Source organism: Hesperophylax consimilis, chromosome 17, assembly GCF_061612785.1.
Source record: "Hesperophylax consimilis isolate HC1 chromosome 17, BYU_Hcon_1.0, whole genome shotgun sequence".
NCBI classification, from domain to species: Eukaryota; Metazoa; Arthropoda; class Insecta; order Trichoptera; family Limnephilidae; genus Hesperophylax; species Hesperophylax consimilis.
Genome location: NC_142852.1, coordinates 2,399,551 through 2,419,203, shown reverse-complemented (window position 1 = coordinate 2,419,203; position 19,653 = coordinate 2,399,551). Strand labels below are relative to the sequence as shown.

Below are 19,653 nucleotides of genomic sequence, written 5' to 3'. Positions count from 1 at the left end.
AATGTCCGAATCAACCCTAAAGCTTCTCCAGATAAACACGTGAACAAATACTGCATGCGTTCGATGTTGGGTAAAGATTTGTTTTCATGAATCAGAGCGTTAAACATGTCGTAAAATTCGGGCCATTGCTTTACATTTCCAGAAAATATTGGAGTGTTTATTTTTGGTAATTTAACGTTTGTGCACGCGTTCGCGGTCTTACAATCGAGAGGCTGACTGGTTAACTCCTGGTAAATTTCGACAATTTGATAATACATCTCGTCAAAGGCTTCGCGAATTTTATCTTCGTCAATTTCGTTCGTGTCATCTAAAGCTAATATTTCCGCATGAGATGTTTAAAAATCAAGAACTATCTTTTCCAGAGTAGTATAATGAGCTAACAGTAATTTTGACTTAGTTGCATCGTGCAAAGCGCTTTTTGCAATTTCATGTGTCTTTAGTAACCTATTATTCGCTTATGTCCGTTTCCGGCGCAATTCTTGAAACGCTGGGGCCATTTTGAATAAACACGAGTAGAAACGTACCCAGAAACGAAACGAAAATAAATGATAATAATTTAATCTATTATAATTATATGCGCGGTAGGTCGTAAATACAAAGGAGCTAGGTACCTACCTAATTACGGTTCGAATTGATTATTATTCAGAATTTAACACTCCCGTACCGGACGGGGGGAACAAACTTACACTAACGAGAGTTTTATGCTATATCTAAGTTGTTTTTTACACCACATACTCTGTAATTTAGGTAATCTCAAAAAAAACTATTTGGTTATCGATCTGCATTTAAAAAATATATATGTATGTTTTATTTCTAGTTTCTTAGATATTAAATAATTTGTACAAAATTCCGGCAAAATTCCTGTCCCCTGCCCCGCACCTCAGCTTCGTAGCATCGGCTAAAATTCCCTCGTCCCCATCCCTACTATCCGCTCACCACCGAGAACGATCCAGCGAGCTGCGAACTGGACCGTAAAAGTTGCATTTTATGAAAAGGGCTAACTCCCGGTCACGTACACTGCACTACTGGTGTTTCCTTTTGCGATGCTAAAATGTTCACTTGCCGGACCAAGATCGGCCTGTCTAGCATACATCCGGTAAATGTTTCATGTTTAGAGACAACATTAAAATTATGTCTGTCTCTGTTTCTCACATGGAAAAGCAATCGGTCAGAAAGAGACACATATTTTGTTTACATTTTTAAGTAATTTGAAGGAACTTGAATAAAAACAGAGTACTATATGGTTAAAAAGTCTATGTTCCTCGGGTTTTTAGTTGCTAATTCTCTAAATTTTCGTGGTAAATAATTCTCTGCAAAACCGGACTAGTTTCGCCCTGCTATGGGCATCTTCAGACTGGTAAGTAGTTCATTCATACTTGTGAAATGGTGTTTATAAATTAATATCTTTTTCAGGGTTGTAAAATATTTATTCTGTACTTTTAATATTAGAATTTATGTAATCAGTCGGCATGTATTTGTTGCAGTTTCTTACGGCATATTTACCAATGTTTTAAATTAGATCATAAAATTCTATGGTTTTAATTAATTTGTTTGAAAACCGCACAAGAGCCCCAACAGTCCTATCCAGTGGAACTATGGCATCCCCAATTGGGGTATTTTGTGAGGCTGAAGATAGTGGGGTTGGGGAGGGGGAGGATATGGGAAAGAAAAAGGTGAAAGTACATGCATATTCAAATTTAATTACCATATAGGCTTAAGTCATTTCAAGCAACGTTTGGATTCTACATGGTGGTCTTTTACTAGGGCAATACTGAAAGCATCTACCGCCCTGCAACTTGATATTATATATATATATATATATATATATATACAGCATCTTTTGTTGAGAGGTAAGACTCTAGACAAGTAAACCGGAGGTCGCGGGTTCCAATCCCGGTGTGCGCAAGTAAATTTTAATAGATTACTTTGTGATATTTCACAATTTACTGACCAGAATTCATTTCGAATGTTGCTTGAAATTACTTTTACCTTGTTTGGTGACCAGATCTGAATAGCCAGGTATTTCCCTTCCTCTTCCCCATCTCCTTACCCTCCCCACTACCTTTAGCCTTACAACATACCAGTAGCGGCTCGTGACTTTTGGGTCTACTATTAATTGAAATATTATCACTCTAGTACACCTAAAAGTTACGAGCTGCCACTCCAACATCCCCCATTTGGGAATGCCATAGTCGCACTGGTTCTAGATGATTAGGAGCAGTTGAGACTGTTGTGGTGTATTTACATTTTTGCTGAATTACAGCTTCAGATAAACATGAATAATGGACTGTGAATGAATTTGAAACGAAACAAATTATGTTTGTTGTAATTGGGTGATCATACGTGTAGGGATGAAACAAGGTATGAAAGAAGGAAAAAAAGGGAGGCCAATCACTAAACACGAAGAAGCACACATAATAATGTTAGTTTAAGCACAAGACTATCACATGAGTTCAAAAGCAAAACCTCGATGTAATAATTGTGGCCATAACCGACGAACGCATCAGAACTTTAAATATAGGTAAAGATTATAATTTAATTGTGTGGGTAACAGTGTAAGGGATTTTAATGTAAAATTAGCGTTTAGTGAAAGGATGAAACGATTGGCAGATGACGAAAACATGTTTGTCTACAAAGTAAGGTGGTGTAAAAAACACTGATTTCAAAAAAAAAATTAAATTCACTTCTTAACTTTATTATGAAGCCGCGCTTATAAAATTTTTTTATTAATATATTGTAAATAGTGACTCACTTAATACGCACATTTTGTTTCCAAAATATTTTTTATCAGATAGACGATAGTGAGAAGTAGGAATTTCTGTTTCAGGAAATGGAAAATTAGGTATTTAATAGCTATTTAGCTAAAAAAACTTATATATCTTTTCTCCAAAATTTTTTTTGAATAATTAATTATCAAAATTAAATTTAAAAAAAAAACACATTCACTTTATGACGCATCACTATTGATTTCATAAATGACAATTAATCATAATTCGCTTTTTATTTTTTACTGTATAAAGTTAAACAAATAAAAACATCACTTTGTTGATGAACAATACAACTATGAAATGCAATGGGAACCTTTTTCTTAGCTGCGAAAAAATTAATCTTTCGAAAACACGATTTTTTATTTTATTATTTATTGAGATAGTTTATACATTTGAATATAAACTAATATAAACAAGATCATATTTCATTTTGTAATTTTACATATTTTTACGATAAATATAACATTTCTTTTTAAATACATTCATTCTTCCTTCATTCTTCAGACTTTCAGGCATTTCATCATGCATTTTTAGTCCTTTGTACATTAGGCAGTTCTGTGATTTTGTTTTTTTCATATGTGGCAATCTAATCCTATTTAAATTTCTGGTTTCGTAATTATGAACATCTCTATTAAAAACAATTTCATCCTTAAAATATTTTGGCATTTGGTTGTTCATGATTTTATGTACAAAAATTAACACATTAAATAATAGTCTCTTTTTTATGGAAATCCAATTTAGCTGTTCTCTCATTTGACCTATGCTTGCGTATTTTCCTTTTCCTAGTATACATCTCATAGCTCTATTCTGTATAACATCTAGCTTGTTCATGTTTCCTTCATTGGCCAAATACAACATAGTAGAGCAAATGGTCGTACTTAGAACACGAAAAAGGTTTTTCTCCACAGTGAGTCTGTGTGATGTCAATTTTTTTTTCGAGAAAATGAATAGTCGCACTCGGAACATTAAAAAGGTTTTTTTCCGCTGTGAGTCAACATATGTATCTTTAAATGACCCGTTCGAAAACATGAATACTTGCACTCGGAACACGAAAAAGGTTTTTCTCCACTGTGAGTCAGCATGTGTATCTTCAAATAACCCTTTCGAGAACATGAATAGTTGCACTCGGAACATGAAAAAGGTTTTTCTCCACTGTGAATCAGCATATGTATCTTCAAATAACCCCTTCGAGAACATGAATAGTTGCACTCGGAACATGAAAAAGGTTTTTCTTCACTGTGAGTCAGCATATGTATCTTCAAATGACCCCTTCGAGAACATGAATAGTTGCACTCGGAGCAGGAAAAAGGTTTTTCTCCACTGTGGGTCAGCATGTGTTTCTTCAAATCTCCACTTCGAGAACATGAATAGTTGCACTCAGAACATGGAAAAGGTTTTTCTCCACTGTGAGTCAGCATGTGATCCTTCAAATTTCCCCTTTGAGAACATGAATAGTTGCACTCGGAACATGAAAAAGGTTTTTCTCCACTGTGGGTTAGCATGTGGCTCAACAAATTACCCTTATGAGAACATGAATAGTTGCACTCGGAACATGAAAAAGGTTTTTCTCCACTGTGGGTCTTCATGTGACTCTTTAAAGCTCCCTTATGAGAACATGAATATTTGCAGTCCAAACATGAAAAAGGTTTTTGTCCACTGTGAGTCAGCATGTGTCTTGTCAAAGATGACTTACGGGAGTAGGAGTAGTTACAATGGGGACAAGATGATCGTTTTTCCACGGAATTTGTCTTCAGATCTGTGGATAAATTTGAAAAATAAAACGGATTAAGGCTCAATAAGTCTCATTACCAACACAAAGTGTAGATAAGCGCAGTTAAGTCGTCAAAACGTTAATAAAATAGGAAAGCACGAATCGATAAATCATTCAATGAAAATCGGTGTTACCTGCTGTCTTGGCAATTCTTTCAAAACGTTCTAAGCATTCCTTTTTAACATCAGGCAGGTCTATGTCAATTTCAATATTTGGACTTCCACTTTCTTCTTCTTCTCGGGGTCCTGATTCCGCCTTGATGGTTACCGTCCCCACATTAAAGCTATCTGGAAAAACAAAACAATAATTTGCACATTAAAAAGCAATAACCGTAAAAATAACGAATAAAGATACCATTGATTAACCACGTAGATGCGGGATTTTGTATAAAAGGCTTTAAGGTCAATTGACGATACCATAAGAACACAGACACACTCACTGACCAATAGGGTGCATCATCTGGGTAACAAGTAAGGGGGTACTATTGAAATAATTATTGACTCCATTTATAGAACTAAGCATAATCTATACCAGCACTTTGTTGAATCCTACAAATTAGAGAAGCGTGTGAAGTGTTTTGACTTACATGTAGTGTTGTTTTAATTTTTTTTTTAGTTACTCTTACGTTTTACTAATATTGTTTAGTTTTTTTTTTCATTATTTTTATATATATTCTAATATACTTGTAATCAGAATTTTACATTTGTGTATTTATAGATATATGATGTACGTGCTATATAATGGATTACACCTATACACTGTTAGTATTTTCAATGTTATACATATATTCTCAAATTAATGTACACTGCTCAATGTATCAATTTATTCAAAAACCTTTTAAGGCTTACAGATAAATGAATAAGAATGACCCCAGATGTCTCCAGCGACCGATGTTTGACTCTTGAGCGCTATCAATAGGTTGTTTTAAGTCGATGGAATCTAGCATCAATCAATGTAAAGTACAAATACACGTGTGTTTAAAGTATTCTACTTCCTTATTTCATACTAATTTTCGTATGAAATAAGGAAGTTCCCGAACTGCACTTGATAAAAACAATAACACTTGAAACTAACATCATGTCCCAAATAAAACGAGGTGAAAACTTGAAGAAACGACAACTTATTTGGAGCAATGTAATAAAGTTAAAAGAGTACTTTAATCTAAAAGTTTCCAGCAAGGATGAATTTTAAGGTAAATACCAAATAAACTCATGTACGATAAGAGAGGGGTGAACCAGCATAGTCTGTCCTGTTCTCACGATATTTCAAAACGGTCTTGGATTCCGAACATTCAAAGTAATCATCCTACATTTTTAATATATTCAATGAAACTAACTGGCTGACCGAGTACTATGTGAATATTGCAAACATTCCTTCTTTAGATCTAGGAGGTCGAAATCCATATCCGTATACGACATTTCACCTCCGCCTTCTTCTTGGGGCCCTGGTTCCGTCTTGACAGATATAGTCTCTGGATTTAGTAGATCCATGGAGAGGCTGTAGTAGCGTTTGGTAATTGGTTTGACATCAATTAAACATACCTGAAACAGAACATAGTGTTAACGGCAAACTAACTTGAATGAGTTTTTAAAATTTGGTTACGATTGGAATATTCTGTCAAAACAATGAAGTCGTAGCCAAGACACTTATTTAGAAAAAAATGATACAAATTGTGATTTTTAAGTAATGACAAAGGTTGAGAGAATCGTTTGGAATATAAACAATCCTTCTTACTAATAACTATCACAATGTGGGATTAAGTTAAACAGAGTTTAGTTACAGGAAGTAATCACTGTCTGTTTAGAAAACATGCGTCAACAAAATTTGCAGGTTATGCATAGACAATAATGAAGTTATAGACAATGATTATATTTCCATGAATCTGGCCTTTCAGGTTCATAGTAATTTAATTCAAATTTTGTTTTATTTATTGCAGGGACTGCAGATCTTCAATTAAAGGCAATTTACGAAAAAATAACAATCAATTCGCTCAGTCGTCCATAGATGTAAAACTCCCTAAATACTATAATAATGTTTAAAAAAAAAAGATAATCCGAGTGTTTTATACTTCTAGTGTTGGGAAAGAAACAATATCAAAATGAGTTTGAATAAGGTTATCCATTTACGAAATTAGGTGTTTAAGTATCCAACCTCAAATGAGGTGAGGTGTCACAATATTTTCTTATACGTCAGGAGGGGCTCATTGAATTTTAGAGAAGAAAATTTGGGTCGTTTGTTTCACACTATAAAAAAAAAAACATCAGAATTACTAACCATGAAAAGAAACGATTTCAATGTACTAAATGCTTTAAGTTGTCATAAATGCATCTGTACTCATCTGATGCATGAAATTTGAAAAATGATTTTTTATGGATATCGGAAGATTTAGTAGTTCATCGTTCGTAGTGATAGGATGGATCGAAACATTAACATGATCAAAACATTTACGTGATCGAAACATCAAAAGAATCGAGTGATTAATCGATTTAATTGCTCTGATTTCATCGGGAGTACTAGCTGTGGACAGAACCAGATTAGATGGGGTGGAGTGAGGGGGGTGGACATAGGCAAAGCATTGTACAAAGGTATAGCAACATTTTGGAAGTGTAGCTTAATATGTTCTCCGTAATTTTACACGCAGATGGAGGCGGCAGTTCGTATTATTAGACTTAAAAATGTAGTTGTACAGATTGGCCAGCAACCGGCGTAAAAATTAGAAAGCCAACCTAGGAATATATCTATTAGTCCGCAGATTTAGCTCTAGACCCTCATAAAGTTAGTTATCTGAAAAGGGAAAATTTTAAGCCGGCGACCCTAGGGCAATAAAAACCTTCGGCCAAGGCTGGGCTATATTGCGAATAATTGAAGGTAAATTGTAATTATGTATTTTGTAAATATTTAACCATAACTATTAATCTAGATATAAGAGTATAATTGTAAACTTAGATAAATAATTAATTGGCAACCAGATATCAATTAAATGTATGTATGCATAATATTAAGATTTTGATCATAAAGTGGATCGGGAGATCTGAATGAGCCAGCCAGTTACATCAGCGGTAAGAGTGGAGACGCCAGCGCCATGGACCCACTGGAGGTTATCCACCGCTTACCCGCCCTGGTATACGTAACAGATGGTTACTCCTTCAGGGCTCTCACAAGGACTCTAATTGGACCCGAACAAAGTAACAAAGTGGTGTTAAGCGGAACCACGATAGTTTTAGCTCCCCACGACAGGAGTGCGAATGTCCCCGGATCGCGCAGCCGAAGACCGAGATGATTCAACAAGTAGTTACCATCTCGCCTCCGCCGGGGAACCTCCTGCCCTCCCCCTTAGAGCGGTCGCCGAGGCTCTTACCCCGCGAACTTCCGCCCAGGAGGCTGCCCTCTCAAGAGTCGCTGCCTGCCGACTCCGCCCTTCGGAGTCTTGGCCCAGGCTGAACTGCGAGCGACCGCCCTACTCTCAATAATACACTGATTCCGCCCTTGGGAACCAGCCCAAGTTGCCAAGTATGTTATCAGTAATAAGTGAAAACGTGAAGATCTGCGGTTCCAGAATAATCGAAAAGAGAAGTGCCTAAACAATTTTTGTATGTTTACTTCGTAACGAGTTACAACTTTTTAAATACTTTGAATTAACAAGAAATTAGAGTTATGAAAAAGGACAATATTAATTTTAACAATTACAATTTAAGACTAGTATTAAGCTTAGATTAAAACTATCCCTCAACCTTATACACTTTTTTTAATAAATGTTTAGAAAATTTGTAACTACGTAAAATTCTTTTTTTACTAAGTATAGTTGTAACACACATATATTAAAACCAAACACTGCAAATTCAAGAAAAAAACTCACACCTTTTAAATACTTTCACGTGAATTCGAAAGACACTCACTTTTGACGTTCTATTGTTGTATGATTATTTCATCAAAACCAACCAAAAATAGCACACACAAGTCGTTAATATATTGAATTATAATAAAAAAATAGTATTACAGATAATTTAAACAGATTCTTCTTTTACAAACAATATATTTTTATTTTTTATTAATTGGATTTTGGCTATAATTCAGTTTTAAGGACTACGCTATACTGACTCTATAACAACTCTTATAGTTTTGAGTTGTCATTGTGAGTATGGTTAGCCATTTATTGTGGCTGATAAGCCACCACTGGTACTTTGTAATACTTATATAGTTTACAGTAGAATGTTATTGTAGCCAACTATAAACCTACTGCCAAGCTGTATGTTGTGTTAATTTTTGTAATAAATTAGTAGGTGTACATTTTCAATATTATTTTAAGTTTATATGTTTTATTTGTGTTTTTTTAATTGTGTGGCCGCCCATCAATGACACAATAATATCCTAGCGAGATAATAATAGTCATCATACTGCACAACACAAATTCACTGAGTAATTCTTCATACTGCATAACACAATGCACAAAGTAAGACATCTGATCATACTACACAACACATATGGACAAAGTTAGTCATCATACTGCACAACACAAATAGACAGAGTAATTCATCACAAATACATGGGTTACCTACCATTAATAATTGACTGAATAATTGGGATTTTTATAGTTCCCATAAGACAGAAAAATGTATGGGGTCGTCGGAAGACCTACATGGTTACGGTCGTTTTGTTTGGCATCTTGGCCTGTCAAGAGTTAATACAAAACAAATGTTTTCTGTTTTATAGTATTTCGGTTTTTTTTTAGGTAAAATTATCTATTTTTTTTAAACTTACCAGTTTCTTTATATACGTGTTTTTATGTCCCGTAAAACTTACTAAAATTGCATAAAATTAATTATTTTCGGATACAAAAAAAACAACAAAATAGTCCAAAAGGGATGGCCTCATACTACACACTCTTGTGATATTGTGGAATGTTGCCAGTATTTTTATGAAGCTGTGCGACTTTCAGAAAATATAGTATTTGGTTATACTCACTGATAACTTTGTCTTGACACGTAGGTCTGTTTTCTTTATCACTGGGTTTTAAAGAACGTTTAGGTGAATAATTTACATCTTTTTGAAAACAAATTATCTGAGTCGAATCAAAAGGTTTATTTATTTTTTATTTTAAGTTTTTAAGCCAGCAGGACCAGGAGGGTGGTGCAATCCCAGTCTGAAATGTAACATGATATATATATATAAGAGAGAAATAAAAACACAATAGTTGCCACATGATAACATAGAAAAACATTATATTAAATTATTTAATATCACTTTATTTTATTTGTTAGTATCACTTGCTCCAGTTAATATTGAAAGGCAAGATAGAGGGTCGCAGAGGGCCGGGTAGGAGACAAATGTCTTGGCTGCGAAATATACGAGAGTGGACCGGCATTAGAAGTGTGGAGGAGCTATTCCGGGCAGCGCAAGACAAAGAGACATTTTCAAGAGTGATCGCCAACGTCGGGGGGACCTGATACGGTACATAAAGAAGAAGATATTAAATTAAATGATCGTCCATCAGGGAGGTCGCCGCATCCATCGCTCGTTTAGTGGAGAGCTGAGCCACTCGGAAGCAGCCATGTCCGGTCCAGAAGCTGGCTAGTCGGTGGCGAAGTAAGGCAGTGGACCCTCTCTTCTGTGAACATCGTGGAGACACTGCAAAACCTCGATAGTTGCATAAGTTGCTTATATGCGTTGTTGTGGCACACCCTCAGCTTGTCTCATTGCGCTACTGGATATTGTGTCCACAGTACTGACATGTATAGGGCAGTGCAGTACCTAACATCTTCGCTACAGTGGTGGAACCGCCTTGAGAGCATTCCGGTCCTCAAACTGATTGCTCCTCTTTGTCGTTCCATACCTTTTATATCCTTCATGTCTTCTGTAAGGATAATTCCCAGATATTTAACCTATGAGGCTACAAGCAGTTCATTTCCTTCTAGACGGATTGGATTATGCCAATTAAAACAGATTTTAACTAACTACCCATAACGCCGATTACCCGCAAAGGTATGCATAGAGGATAATCCTCCACACAACCCACTCCGTCTTGTCACATTCAAGTACAGCCCTATACATAATCATCCGCTATTCTTACATAAGCCTCATAGGTAGGTACTTCTATAGTGCCATTTTAATTTAAATATTGACTTAAATCATAATAAAGTAATGCGTTCTTCTGAGTTGGAAAAGAAAACAAATTAATTAATATAATATACAATTAAGGATAAATTCTGGGGATTCAAAAGCTCCAAACATTTTAACTGCCCATTAAAAGTTTTAATTTTGAATCGTGGCGAATCCCTTTGACGTCAGATGTAAGACCACAAATCGCTTGTATTATGCGAATGAATCAGCATGTCTTATTAAGGCACACTTTTGTGAAGATGAGTAGTAACACACGAAAAGAAAAAGGTTTATTCTCGACAGTGGGTCAGCTTGTGTACCTTCAGCCTTCCCTTCTGTGGAGATGATTTATTGTAGTCGTAACATAAGAAAGGTTATTCCCCATTGTGAGTCAGCATGTGTCTCATCAAACGGCTCTTTAGAGAACATAAATAACTGCACTTGGAGCATGAATAAGGTTTTTCTCCACTGTGAGTCATCATGTGGATAGTCAAAGATCCCTTTTGAGAACATGAGTAGTTGCAGTCGGAACATGAAAAAGGTTTTTCTCCACTGTGGGTCAGCATATGTTTCTTCAAAGATCCCTTTTGAGAACATGAGTAGTTACAGTCAGAACATGAAAAAGGTTTTTCTCCACTGTGGGTCAGCATGTGTTTCTTCAAATCTCCATTCTGAGAACATGAATAGTTGCAGTCGGGACACGAAAAAGGTTTTTCTCCAGTATGGATGCGCAAGTGCGGTTTTAACCGTGACTTATAACAGCAAAAGAAGTTACAATGGGGACAAGAAAATCTTTTTTTTGCAGGATGCTTCTCTGTCGATAAGTCTGAAAATAAATACGGAAAATGCAGATAATTTTGAAAAAATTTAAAAGGATATTTGCAATTATTAAATGAAACAGAATAATCGATATTAATTACCTGCTGGCTGGGTAAATCCTTCCATTCGTTTTAAGCATTCATTTTTAACATTCTGCAGGTCTTCAACTTCCAGGCAAAGAATTCCCCCTTCATATTCTTCTCGGGGTCCGGGTTCCTGCTTGATGGTAACAGTATCCACATAAACGCTACCTGGAAAAATAAATTGATGGTACGTATATTGATAATTGATCATTTTAATATGAAAAACAATAAACGTATACTTTAATAACTTCACGTTACACATTTCAAATTATTACTTCCTCTCTGAAAATTGTCAATTGAAGATATTTTTTTTTTTTTTTTTTATTTAATATTTTTATTTATTTTATAAAATACAGTATAATGTTTAAATTTACATAGTAAGAACATATTTCAATAAAAATTAACATGTTTACCTTTACAAGAGTCTAAAACTCGTGTGTAAAGGGAAAATATTGAATAACATGATAAGAGACTTTGATAAATAAGAACGACCCCAGATGTCCGCTTCGAGGACCAATGTTTCAAAAAGGAAAACCTATGGAGCACCTTCAGTACGGACTTTCGTTGTTCGTAGCCGATGGAATAATGTTGTCTTGCGTCAATTGTGTATTCTAACTTATAAGTTAATATATAATTAGATAAAATATTATGTCCCAAACCAAGTGAAGTGAAAACTTGAGGAATCGGGAACTGAATTTCGCTGTAGTTTGGCAGTTATCCGTAAAGAAACTTATTGAGGTAAATACCAAAGAACCTTACGAACATCTCAAAATGGACATGGATCCCCAACATCGGAATTGAACATTTAAATGTTTGTTCATATAAACAACGCAACTAACTGGCTGTACAAGAACTCAGCATACTTCGAACATTCCTTATATACATCTGGCAGGTCGAAATCTATATTTTTATAGAGTATTTTACCTCCGACCACCTCCTGGGGTCCTGGTTCCTTCTTGATGAAAACAGTATCTGGATTTAATAGATCCATGGCACTGTTGTGGTAACGTTCGATAATTGGTTCAAGACCAAGAAAATGCCTGAAAAACATAACATTGTTATAACAGAACTTTAAATTGCATGATCTTTGAATATTTTGATCCGGTTGGAATATTCAGTTAAAACTGTGAAGACGTATGCAATACACATATGCTAATTGTGACCTTGAAGTTAAGTGATTTTAAAACGGTGAAGAAAATCGTCGGATTACCCACTATCTTTGTATTAACAGGTATTACAGTGTATCGGATACGACATAACGCTTTTATAACAAAATATGTGCAATCCATATTTTGTTATTATTTGAATCAACGTCTTGGTAATACTGGGTAGACGTCAAATTGAGAGTTTAAACGTTCTTCAAACAAAACGCTAAATGAATTACCCAACTTACCGATTGGCACAAATTTCACATTTAACACAGTGCAGTTTTGCATTTTAACAACTGTAGTCCAAATTAAAACAGGGTCGCTTAGTTTGATTTGGAAAAAGGGCCGCTTGCAAAATGAATGCCTACCGTAATGAATGCTTGTATAGAAAATATCAGCATTTGAACTTACCAGTAACTATTACAAGCATGTGACGATAAAGCAGGATTAAAAAGTGTAAGGTATATTGTGTAAAGATAGATTTGGAAACAGGATGAAACCTGAAGGAAAAATGCGTCAACAATTTCGATATAATTAATAGTCAGTGTTGCCAACTTGATTGTAAAAACCCTTACCGTGGTATATGCTTCCCACCTGGAATGTTGCCATTTCTAAACGGGTCAAGCTGAGATGAAAGCCATCTTAGCCTGCGCACAGGAGAATATGAGTATCGGGTACAGAAATAAGAACATAAACATATGTTCGGATAGCCAGGCGGCCTTAATGGCACTGGAAAGTAACCGATGCGACTCCAGACTGGTGATGGAATGCAGGACTATCCTAATAGAAATGGCGACCATCAATAAAGTAACCCTGCTCTGGGTACCAGGACATAAAGGTATTGAGGGCAACGAGCGGGCTGACGAACTAGCAAGGAAAGGGGCGAAAGCACCACTTGCGGGATCTGAGCCGGCCGTAGGAGTAGCAGCTTGCCACACCAAACTACATATCAAGAGGTGGGTCAAATCCCAACACTGGAAGGAATGGAAGAAGGCACCCGGAATGAGGCAATCTAAAGTACTCATAAAGGGACCGGACCCTAACCGAACCAGGCAACTACTCGATATGGACAGAAACTCACTGAGGGAACTGGTAGGACTATTAACGGGACACTGCCATCTCAGGAGACACATGCAACTGTTGGGAGTGGAAAACACCAACATCTGTAGGAAATGTGAAGAGGAGGAAGAGACTCCAATTCACCTATGGTGCCAATGTCCCGCTCTGCTGGGAATAAGGCTCAGATACCTGGGAAGACACAGTGTGGAACCAGAAGACATCGCCACATATCCAATGACAGCCCTGGTGAACTTCATAAAAGGGACCGGGTTACTGGCAAGGGAATGAGGTAAAATGGGAGATAGTACAATGGGCGTATGGCCTAAGTGCTCGCGGGGAACGTAAGTAAACCGCCTCCGACTTTAAAAAAAAAAAAAAAAAAAAAAAACGGGTCCTTGGGCTTCTGGGCAATCCATAATATTTTTAATTAGGACACTGAATATATTTTAAATGACAAACCACTGTTAGTACGACGACCCTCAGCATGGAGACGGCAATTCAGGAAAATTTGCAGAGCCAGATTTTCACCGGCAGTCAGATTATCTGGGAAAGTATGCTAGATTTTTACAGCAGCAATTATCTGATGATTTATATTATTTGTATATATCTAATGACATCAATTACATGCATTTAAACAGTATTATCTCAATCTCATCTGGGGTGTGCTTGTTGCACCGCTCTTGGGTAAAAGTAACAAATTGAATATGTTTCAGGATATGGCCGAAAGTAAAGCGTCGGTTGCAATGGACCATCACAATCCCAAACCTGTTGCGGCCAAACTCATCAGTTTACATATTCGGATAATTTAAATTAGATTATTTTTATGCATTTAAACGTTATTATCACAATCTTGAGCAAGCTTGATGCAACGCTCGTAGGTCATTTTAACAATTTTTAACGTTTTTTAAGGACTCTGTTGTGTTTCGTGTCGTATTTTGTGATTGTCCTGTTTCATATTTAAATTCAGTCAAGCCTAAAATCTTTCGTTTTCTCATGTTATAATCTCGATGTGTAGAGCCTTTTACATTATCTTTGTCAGTCTATGCCACCTTTTATGTTATATATTTTTGTCTATGACACGTCATAGTGTAATATTGTCATGAATTTCGCGTCTATAATATCTCGTGTCTGTGGTCACGTCCAATATTGGTTTGTTTATAAATAGCGTGTTGTGATTCCAAACCGGGATTCAATTCTACATTATCATTGAGTCTACATTCATTATCAATAAACTCTCGCTTCTCTTTCTGAGTTTTAAGTCTACCCTCTTGTTTGTGACATATTAAAACATATCAAGCCAAAACACAAGTGTTTTACTTAGAAGAGAACTTCTCAATCTCTCTCAAACGGCAAGCCAATCCTTGGCGTGAAAACGAAAGAAGCCAACAAGCCGATCAGCCTTACAACCTGACTGGAAGCTTCTGGAGTCACGAACGAGGATGCTGCTCAGGTTGAACGTAGACCCTTGGTTGGTATGGAATATTAGAATTCTCGACTAACTACGATCAAACATAGCAGCTTACGTATTCTGGTAATTTAAACTTTGGTTTTTATGAAAAGCATTTCCACAGCTATGTTGCAAAATGTCATTCCAGTATTAACGAATTCTTATTTTGAAAATTTTGAGAATGAGGGTAATGAAAACGATCGACAATTGGCGATGAAAACAATGAGCAAAGTGTTCCAAGTTGTCACGGAGGCCAAATTAAGAGGAAAAATACCTAACAATATTTTTAATGATTAATGTTTATAAAACAAGGTTTTTATCCATAGCACAAACGACAGTAAATTATTATAAGCATAAATCACTCACCTCAAATATCCATTCCCATCGGCGAAATTATTTTTACTCGGGAGATATTTTCAATTTGTATGGATGTTTCAGGCGCGTAATTAATGCTTATAATAATGTGTGAATTTTTTTTATTATTTTACTAACTTACGTGTACCCGGCGTTGCTGAGGGTTTTTTATGATTTGATTAAAAAACATCAACTTTTCTCTACTTTCAATAAATATAACATGCGTTTATTATAACAACTTATAATTAGCGAATAACAACTGTTAGGTTCTTGCAACTAGTGATTTATAATTAAAATAAGAAGTGAGACGCAATTTTAAACGGTTAAGTTCGTGGTTTTTTTTAAATATCCAAATCTTTAAATATTGAACTAAATCTCACATTTATGTGTTGAAATTTTGAAATAAAACGAAAATATTGTGAAACGGAAATTTGGAGTTACGAGATTTTTAAATCCTTTCTAGGTCTTTTTGTATCTCATCATTAATTATCGAGTTGGCAACACTGAATATCACTATTAAATTTATGACGCAAGGTTTCTTCACGGCCAATGGTTTTATCCAGTTTCTTAATCTATTTCTACATAATATACATTACACTGTTTAACCCTGGATGTTAAATTTATCACCACATGCATGAGAGTTACTGGTAAGTGCTAAAGATGATATTTTCTAATCACACTATTCGTTTAGGCAGCGAAACTTAATCCAAATCAAACTGAGTGACCTCTGTTCCTTAATTTGAACTACGGCTGCTCAAATAAACAATTGTCTAACGCTAACGTGAACTATCGTATCGCCATATCTTGAATTATTTTATAGCACCAATCAGTCAGTTATGGAATCTATTTAGTTTGTCAATGTGACCTGTGAATGCAATATGTCAGCTAAGAAAACAAAAACAGTCAACACAACACAACACAAACTAAGGAGCTCCTCAAGGATCCACATTAGGGCCACTCCTTTTTCAAATATATAGGAATGACAAATGCAATTTCAATTCAACGCACACGAAAAATAATTGACTTCAAGACAGGCTTGTCATAGTGAGGTTAAAAATTCTTACGTGAAAAAGATACAATGTAAAGAAATAACAAACAATATTTCAGAAAAAATTCAATTTGCATACCTTCTGTCATGTCTGTCATTTATTGGTAACTTTAAGAAGATTGCTATATTTTACTTCGTCAAAAACTTACTAGAAAAATTACAACTGGATTTTGACACATTACCTATTACACCTGCTACACTAATACCTGTTTAAATTGAGTAATCCGACTATTCTCTTAACCGTTTTCAAATGACTTAAGTTTAAGTTCACAATTACAAGGTCAAATATGTGTAATGCGCACAACTTCATTGTTTCAACAGAAGATTCTAACTACCATCACATATTGAATGCTCATACAAATTAATGTTTCATTATGACAATGTCCAGGTATATTTCTTTGGGATTAAACCAATTACCATACGTTACCCCAGCAGTGCAATGGATCTATTAAATTCAGATACTGTTTCAATCAAGACGGAACCAGGACCCCAGGAAGAAGTCGGGGGTAAAATATCATATACGAATATAGAATTTGACCTGTCAAAAGTAAAGAAGGAATTTTCGCAGTATGAGGAGAGTACTTGCCCAGCCAGTAAGTTGCATTGTATATTATGAAAAAAAAAGTTAAATTGAAATGATCGGAATCCATGTCCATTTTGAAATGTCGCGCAGACAGGACATGTGCTTATTCAGAACGTCCTATTTTGCCAAGGCAAATATTTATCTTAAATTACTCGATTTCTCAAGTTTTTCCTCTAAAAAAAACCTTATTTCATTCTCTGTAAACAACAAAACTCCATGCTGAAGGTGCTCAAGAGCTAATGGTTTTTACTTCTTGAATCATTGGTCCCTAAAGCGGATATCTGGAGTCCTTTTTATTTCTTATAGTCTCTTATCCAATTTCCCGCATCTACATGGTTATTCACTTGTATCTTTAAGCGTAATTATTTTAACAAATTAAATTATTTCATTGCAATATCTCTCGCAGATTGATCATCAAGCATTACTTGTAGTTATTGATGTTCGTTTGGCGTGATTTATTAGATCATTTGATCTTTTTACTTATTGTTGTTTTGTTTTTCCAGCTAGCTTTAATATGGAGACTGTAGCCATCAAGGTGGAACCAGAACCCCAAGAAGAAGATGAACGAGCAGTTCCATATAAAATTGAAATTGACGTAGACCTGCCGGGTGTTAATAATGAATGCTTAAAACGCTCTGAAAGAATTACACAGTCAGCAGGTAAAAGTGACTTACTTTGTTTCATTTCATTCGTGCCATTTTTTCCTTTTTTTAACTAATTCTTCTTACACTTGTTAAGCTTTATTTGTAATAATTTTCTGACTAATTGAAAGTTCTGAAGAAGCATTCTGCTGGAAAACCATTATCTTATCCCCATCGTAACCACTCGTGCAAAAGTCAGATTTAGAACGCCACACCCATACTGGAGAAAAACATTTTTCGTTTTCTTACTGCAATTATTGATGTTCCAATTGCAACTATTCATGTTCTTAAATGAGACATTTGACGATATACATGCTGACTCAAAGTGGAGAAAAACCTTTTCCATGTTGTGATTGTAACTAGTCATGTTCTCGAAAGGGAGATTTGATGGAACACATGCTGACTCACAGTGGAGAAAACCTTTTTCATGTTCCGATTACTAACTATTCAACTCTTAAAAGGGACATATGTCAAGACAGTCATAGAACAGACATGTACACAGTTACATCAGAGAGTGTCCAGTATTCAATATCAATGTCAATAATAAGTGGTCGAAATAGCGAAATCAAAATTCTCGAAAAATTATGTTGAATCGCGTTGTATATTAATTTGTTTTATCTTTAAACTATGTGTAACATTATTTGTTAATCTTAAGTTATCATTACAATTAGCATAGTAAAATCGATATACATATTCAGATTTCGTGATACATTTTCGTTATACATATGCGGATTTGAATGGTAGAAAAAGTTGATGACTCCCAAGGAAGACATACCAAAATCAAGTAAACCAAATACTTGAATCGGGTCATGTCATGTCAAAAGTCACAATAATAGAAGATTACGTATGACGTGATATTTGAATGTGACAAGACATAGTGTGTTCTGTTGAGGTCCATTTTCACTGCCTATGTCTGTGGAAATACGGTGTCATGGTTAATTAGTTAAACTCTGTGGTCAACTTTTAGGATCGCTCGCCATGCTTAATGCAAATATTTTGTTTGGTAAAAAAACCCTATGACTCAACTTAATAACTATAAAAAACAACTATTTGCACAACCTTCTTGAAAAATTGGTCCCTGAAGCGGAAATCTGGGCCCATTTTATTTATTTTAGTCTCTTATCCAATTTTACTCATCTACGTAGTTATTCAGTTGTATCTTTAAGCGTAATAACAAAAAAAAATATATATATTTCAGATCTGTCGGAGAGGGGCGATCGTATTCTTAAATGCATTATGTGTAGTTTTTGATGTTCGTCTTGGCATGATTAATATGATCATTTGATCAATGTAGGTATTGTTGTTTTGTTTTTCCAGGTAGCTTTAATATGGAGTTTGTAACCATCAAGCCGGAACCAGAAGCCCGAGAAGAAGATGAAGCGAGAGTTCCTTATAAAGTTGAAATTGACATAGACCTGCCGCGTTTCAATTATAAATGCTTAAAACGCTATAAAAAAATTACACAGTCAGCAGGTAAAACCAACTAGCTTTGTTTTATTCAACAATTCTTGATATTTGTTTGTTTTTTTTACACTTGTTATATTTTATCCGTAATCATTTTCTGACTTTTTGACAGATCTGAAGAAGCATACTGCAGGAAAACGATTATCGTGTCCCCATTGTAACTACTCGTGCACTTATAAGTCAGAGTTAGAACAGCACTTGCGCACCCATACTGGAGAAAAACCTTTTTCGTGTTCTAATTGCAACTATTCATGTTCTCGAAAAGTTTATTTGTCCACACACATGCTGACTCACAGTAGAGATAAACCTTTTTCGTGTTCCGATTGTAACTATTCATGTTCTCGAAAGGGACAATTGAAGAGACATATGATA

The 19,653-nt window shown here is 35.3% G+C and overlaps 2 protein-coding genes and 1 long non-coding RNA gene across 3 annotated transcripts; 1 reads left to right on the top strand and 2 right to left on the bottom strand.

Annotated features, from left to right (window-relative positions):
* Positions 1–3,406: 3,406 nt before the first annotated feature.
* LOC149415761 (uncharacterized) lies at positions 3,407–5,968 on the bottom strand. The gene is made up of 3 exons (XR_016303570.1): positions 5,876–5,968; positions 4,674–4,826; positions 3,407–4,524 (listed from the first exon to the last, which is right to left on the bottom strand). It is a non-coding gene; the product is annotated as an uncharacterized LOC149415761 (long non-coding RNA).
* Positions 5,969–11,009: 5,041 nt separating this feature from the next.
* LOC149415760 (uncharacterized) lies at positions 11,010–13,192 on the bottom strand. Its single transcript, XM_089641669.1, has 4 exons — positions 13,097–13,192; positions 12,462–12,577; positions 11,556–11,705; positions 11,010–11,461 (listed from the first exon to the last, which is right to left on the bottom strand). Exons 2-4 carry the CDS (start codon positions 12,526–12,528, stop codon positions 11,010–11,012), a joined length of 669 nt encoding a protein of 222 aa, XP_089497795.1. The 5' UTR covers positions 12,529–12,577; positions 13,097–13,192.
* Positions 13,193–16,152: 2,960 nt separating this feature from the next.
* LOC149415759 (uncharacterized) lies at positions 16,153–19,304 on the top strand. Its single transcript, XM_089641668.1, has 4 exons — positions 16,153–16,192; positions 16,982–17,186; positions 17,680–17,835; positions 19,135–19,304. Exons 2-4 carry the CDS (start codon positions 17,033–17,035, stop codon positions 19,302–19,304), a joined length of 480 nt encoding a protein of 159 aa, XP_089497794.1. The 5' UTR covers positions 16,153–16,192; positions 16,982–17,032.
* The last annotated feature ends 349 nt before the right edge of the window (positions 19,305–19,653 follow it).

Excerpts from the sequence above, each read along its gene's own strand:
- LOC149415759 (XM_089641668.1), top strand. The coding sequence starts at position 17,033 with ATGGATCTATTAAATTCAGATACTGTTTCAATCAAGACGGAACCAGGA. Across the intron at positions 17,187-17,679 it reads GGAGAGTACTTGCCCAGCCA|CTAGCTTTAATATGGAGACT; the intron begins GTAAGTTGCATT and ends TTGTTTTTCCAG. Across the intron at positions 17,836-19,134 it reads AAGAATTACACAGTCAGCAG|GTAGCTTTAATATGGAGTTT; the intron begins GTAAAAGTGACT and ends TTGTTTTTCCAG.
- LOC149415760 (XM_089641669.1), bottom strand. The coding sequence starts at position 12,528 with ATGGATCTATTAAATCCAGATACTGTTTTCATCAAGAAGGAACCAGGA. Across the intron at positions 11,706-12,461 it reads ACCCCAGGAGGTGGTCGGAG|GTAGCGTTTATGTGGATACT; the intron begins GTAAAATACTCT and ends TTATTTTTCCAG. Across the intron at positions 11,462-11,555 it reads AGGATTTACCCAGCCAGCAG|ACTTATCGACAGAGAAGCAT; the intron begins GTAATTAATATC and ends ATTTATTTTCAG.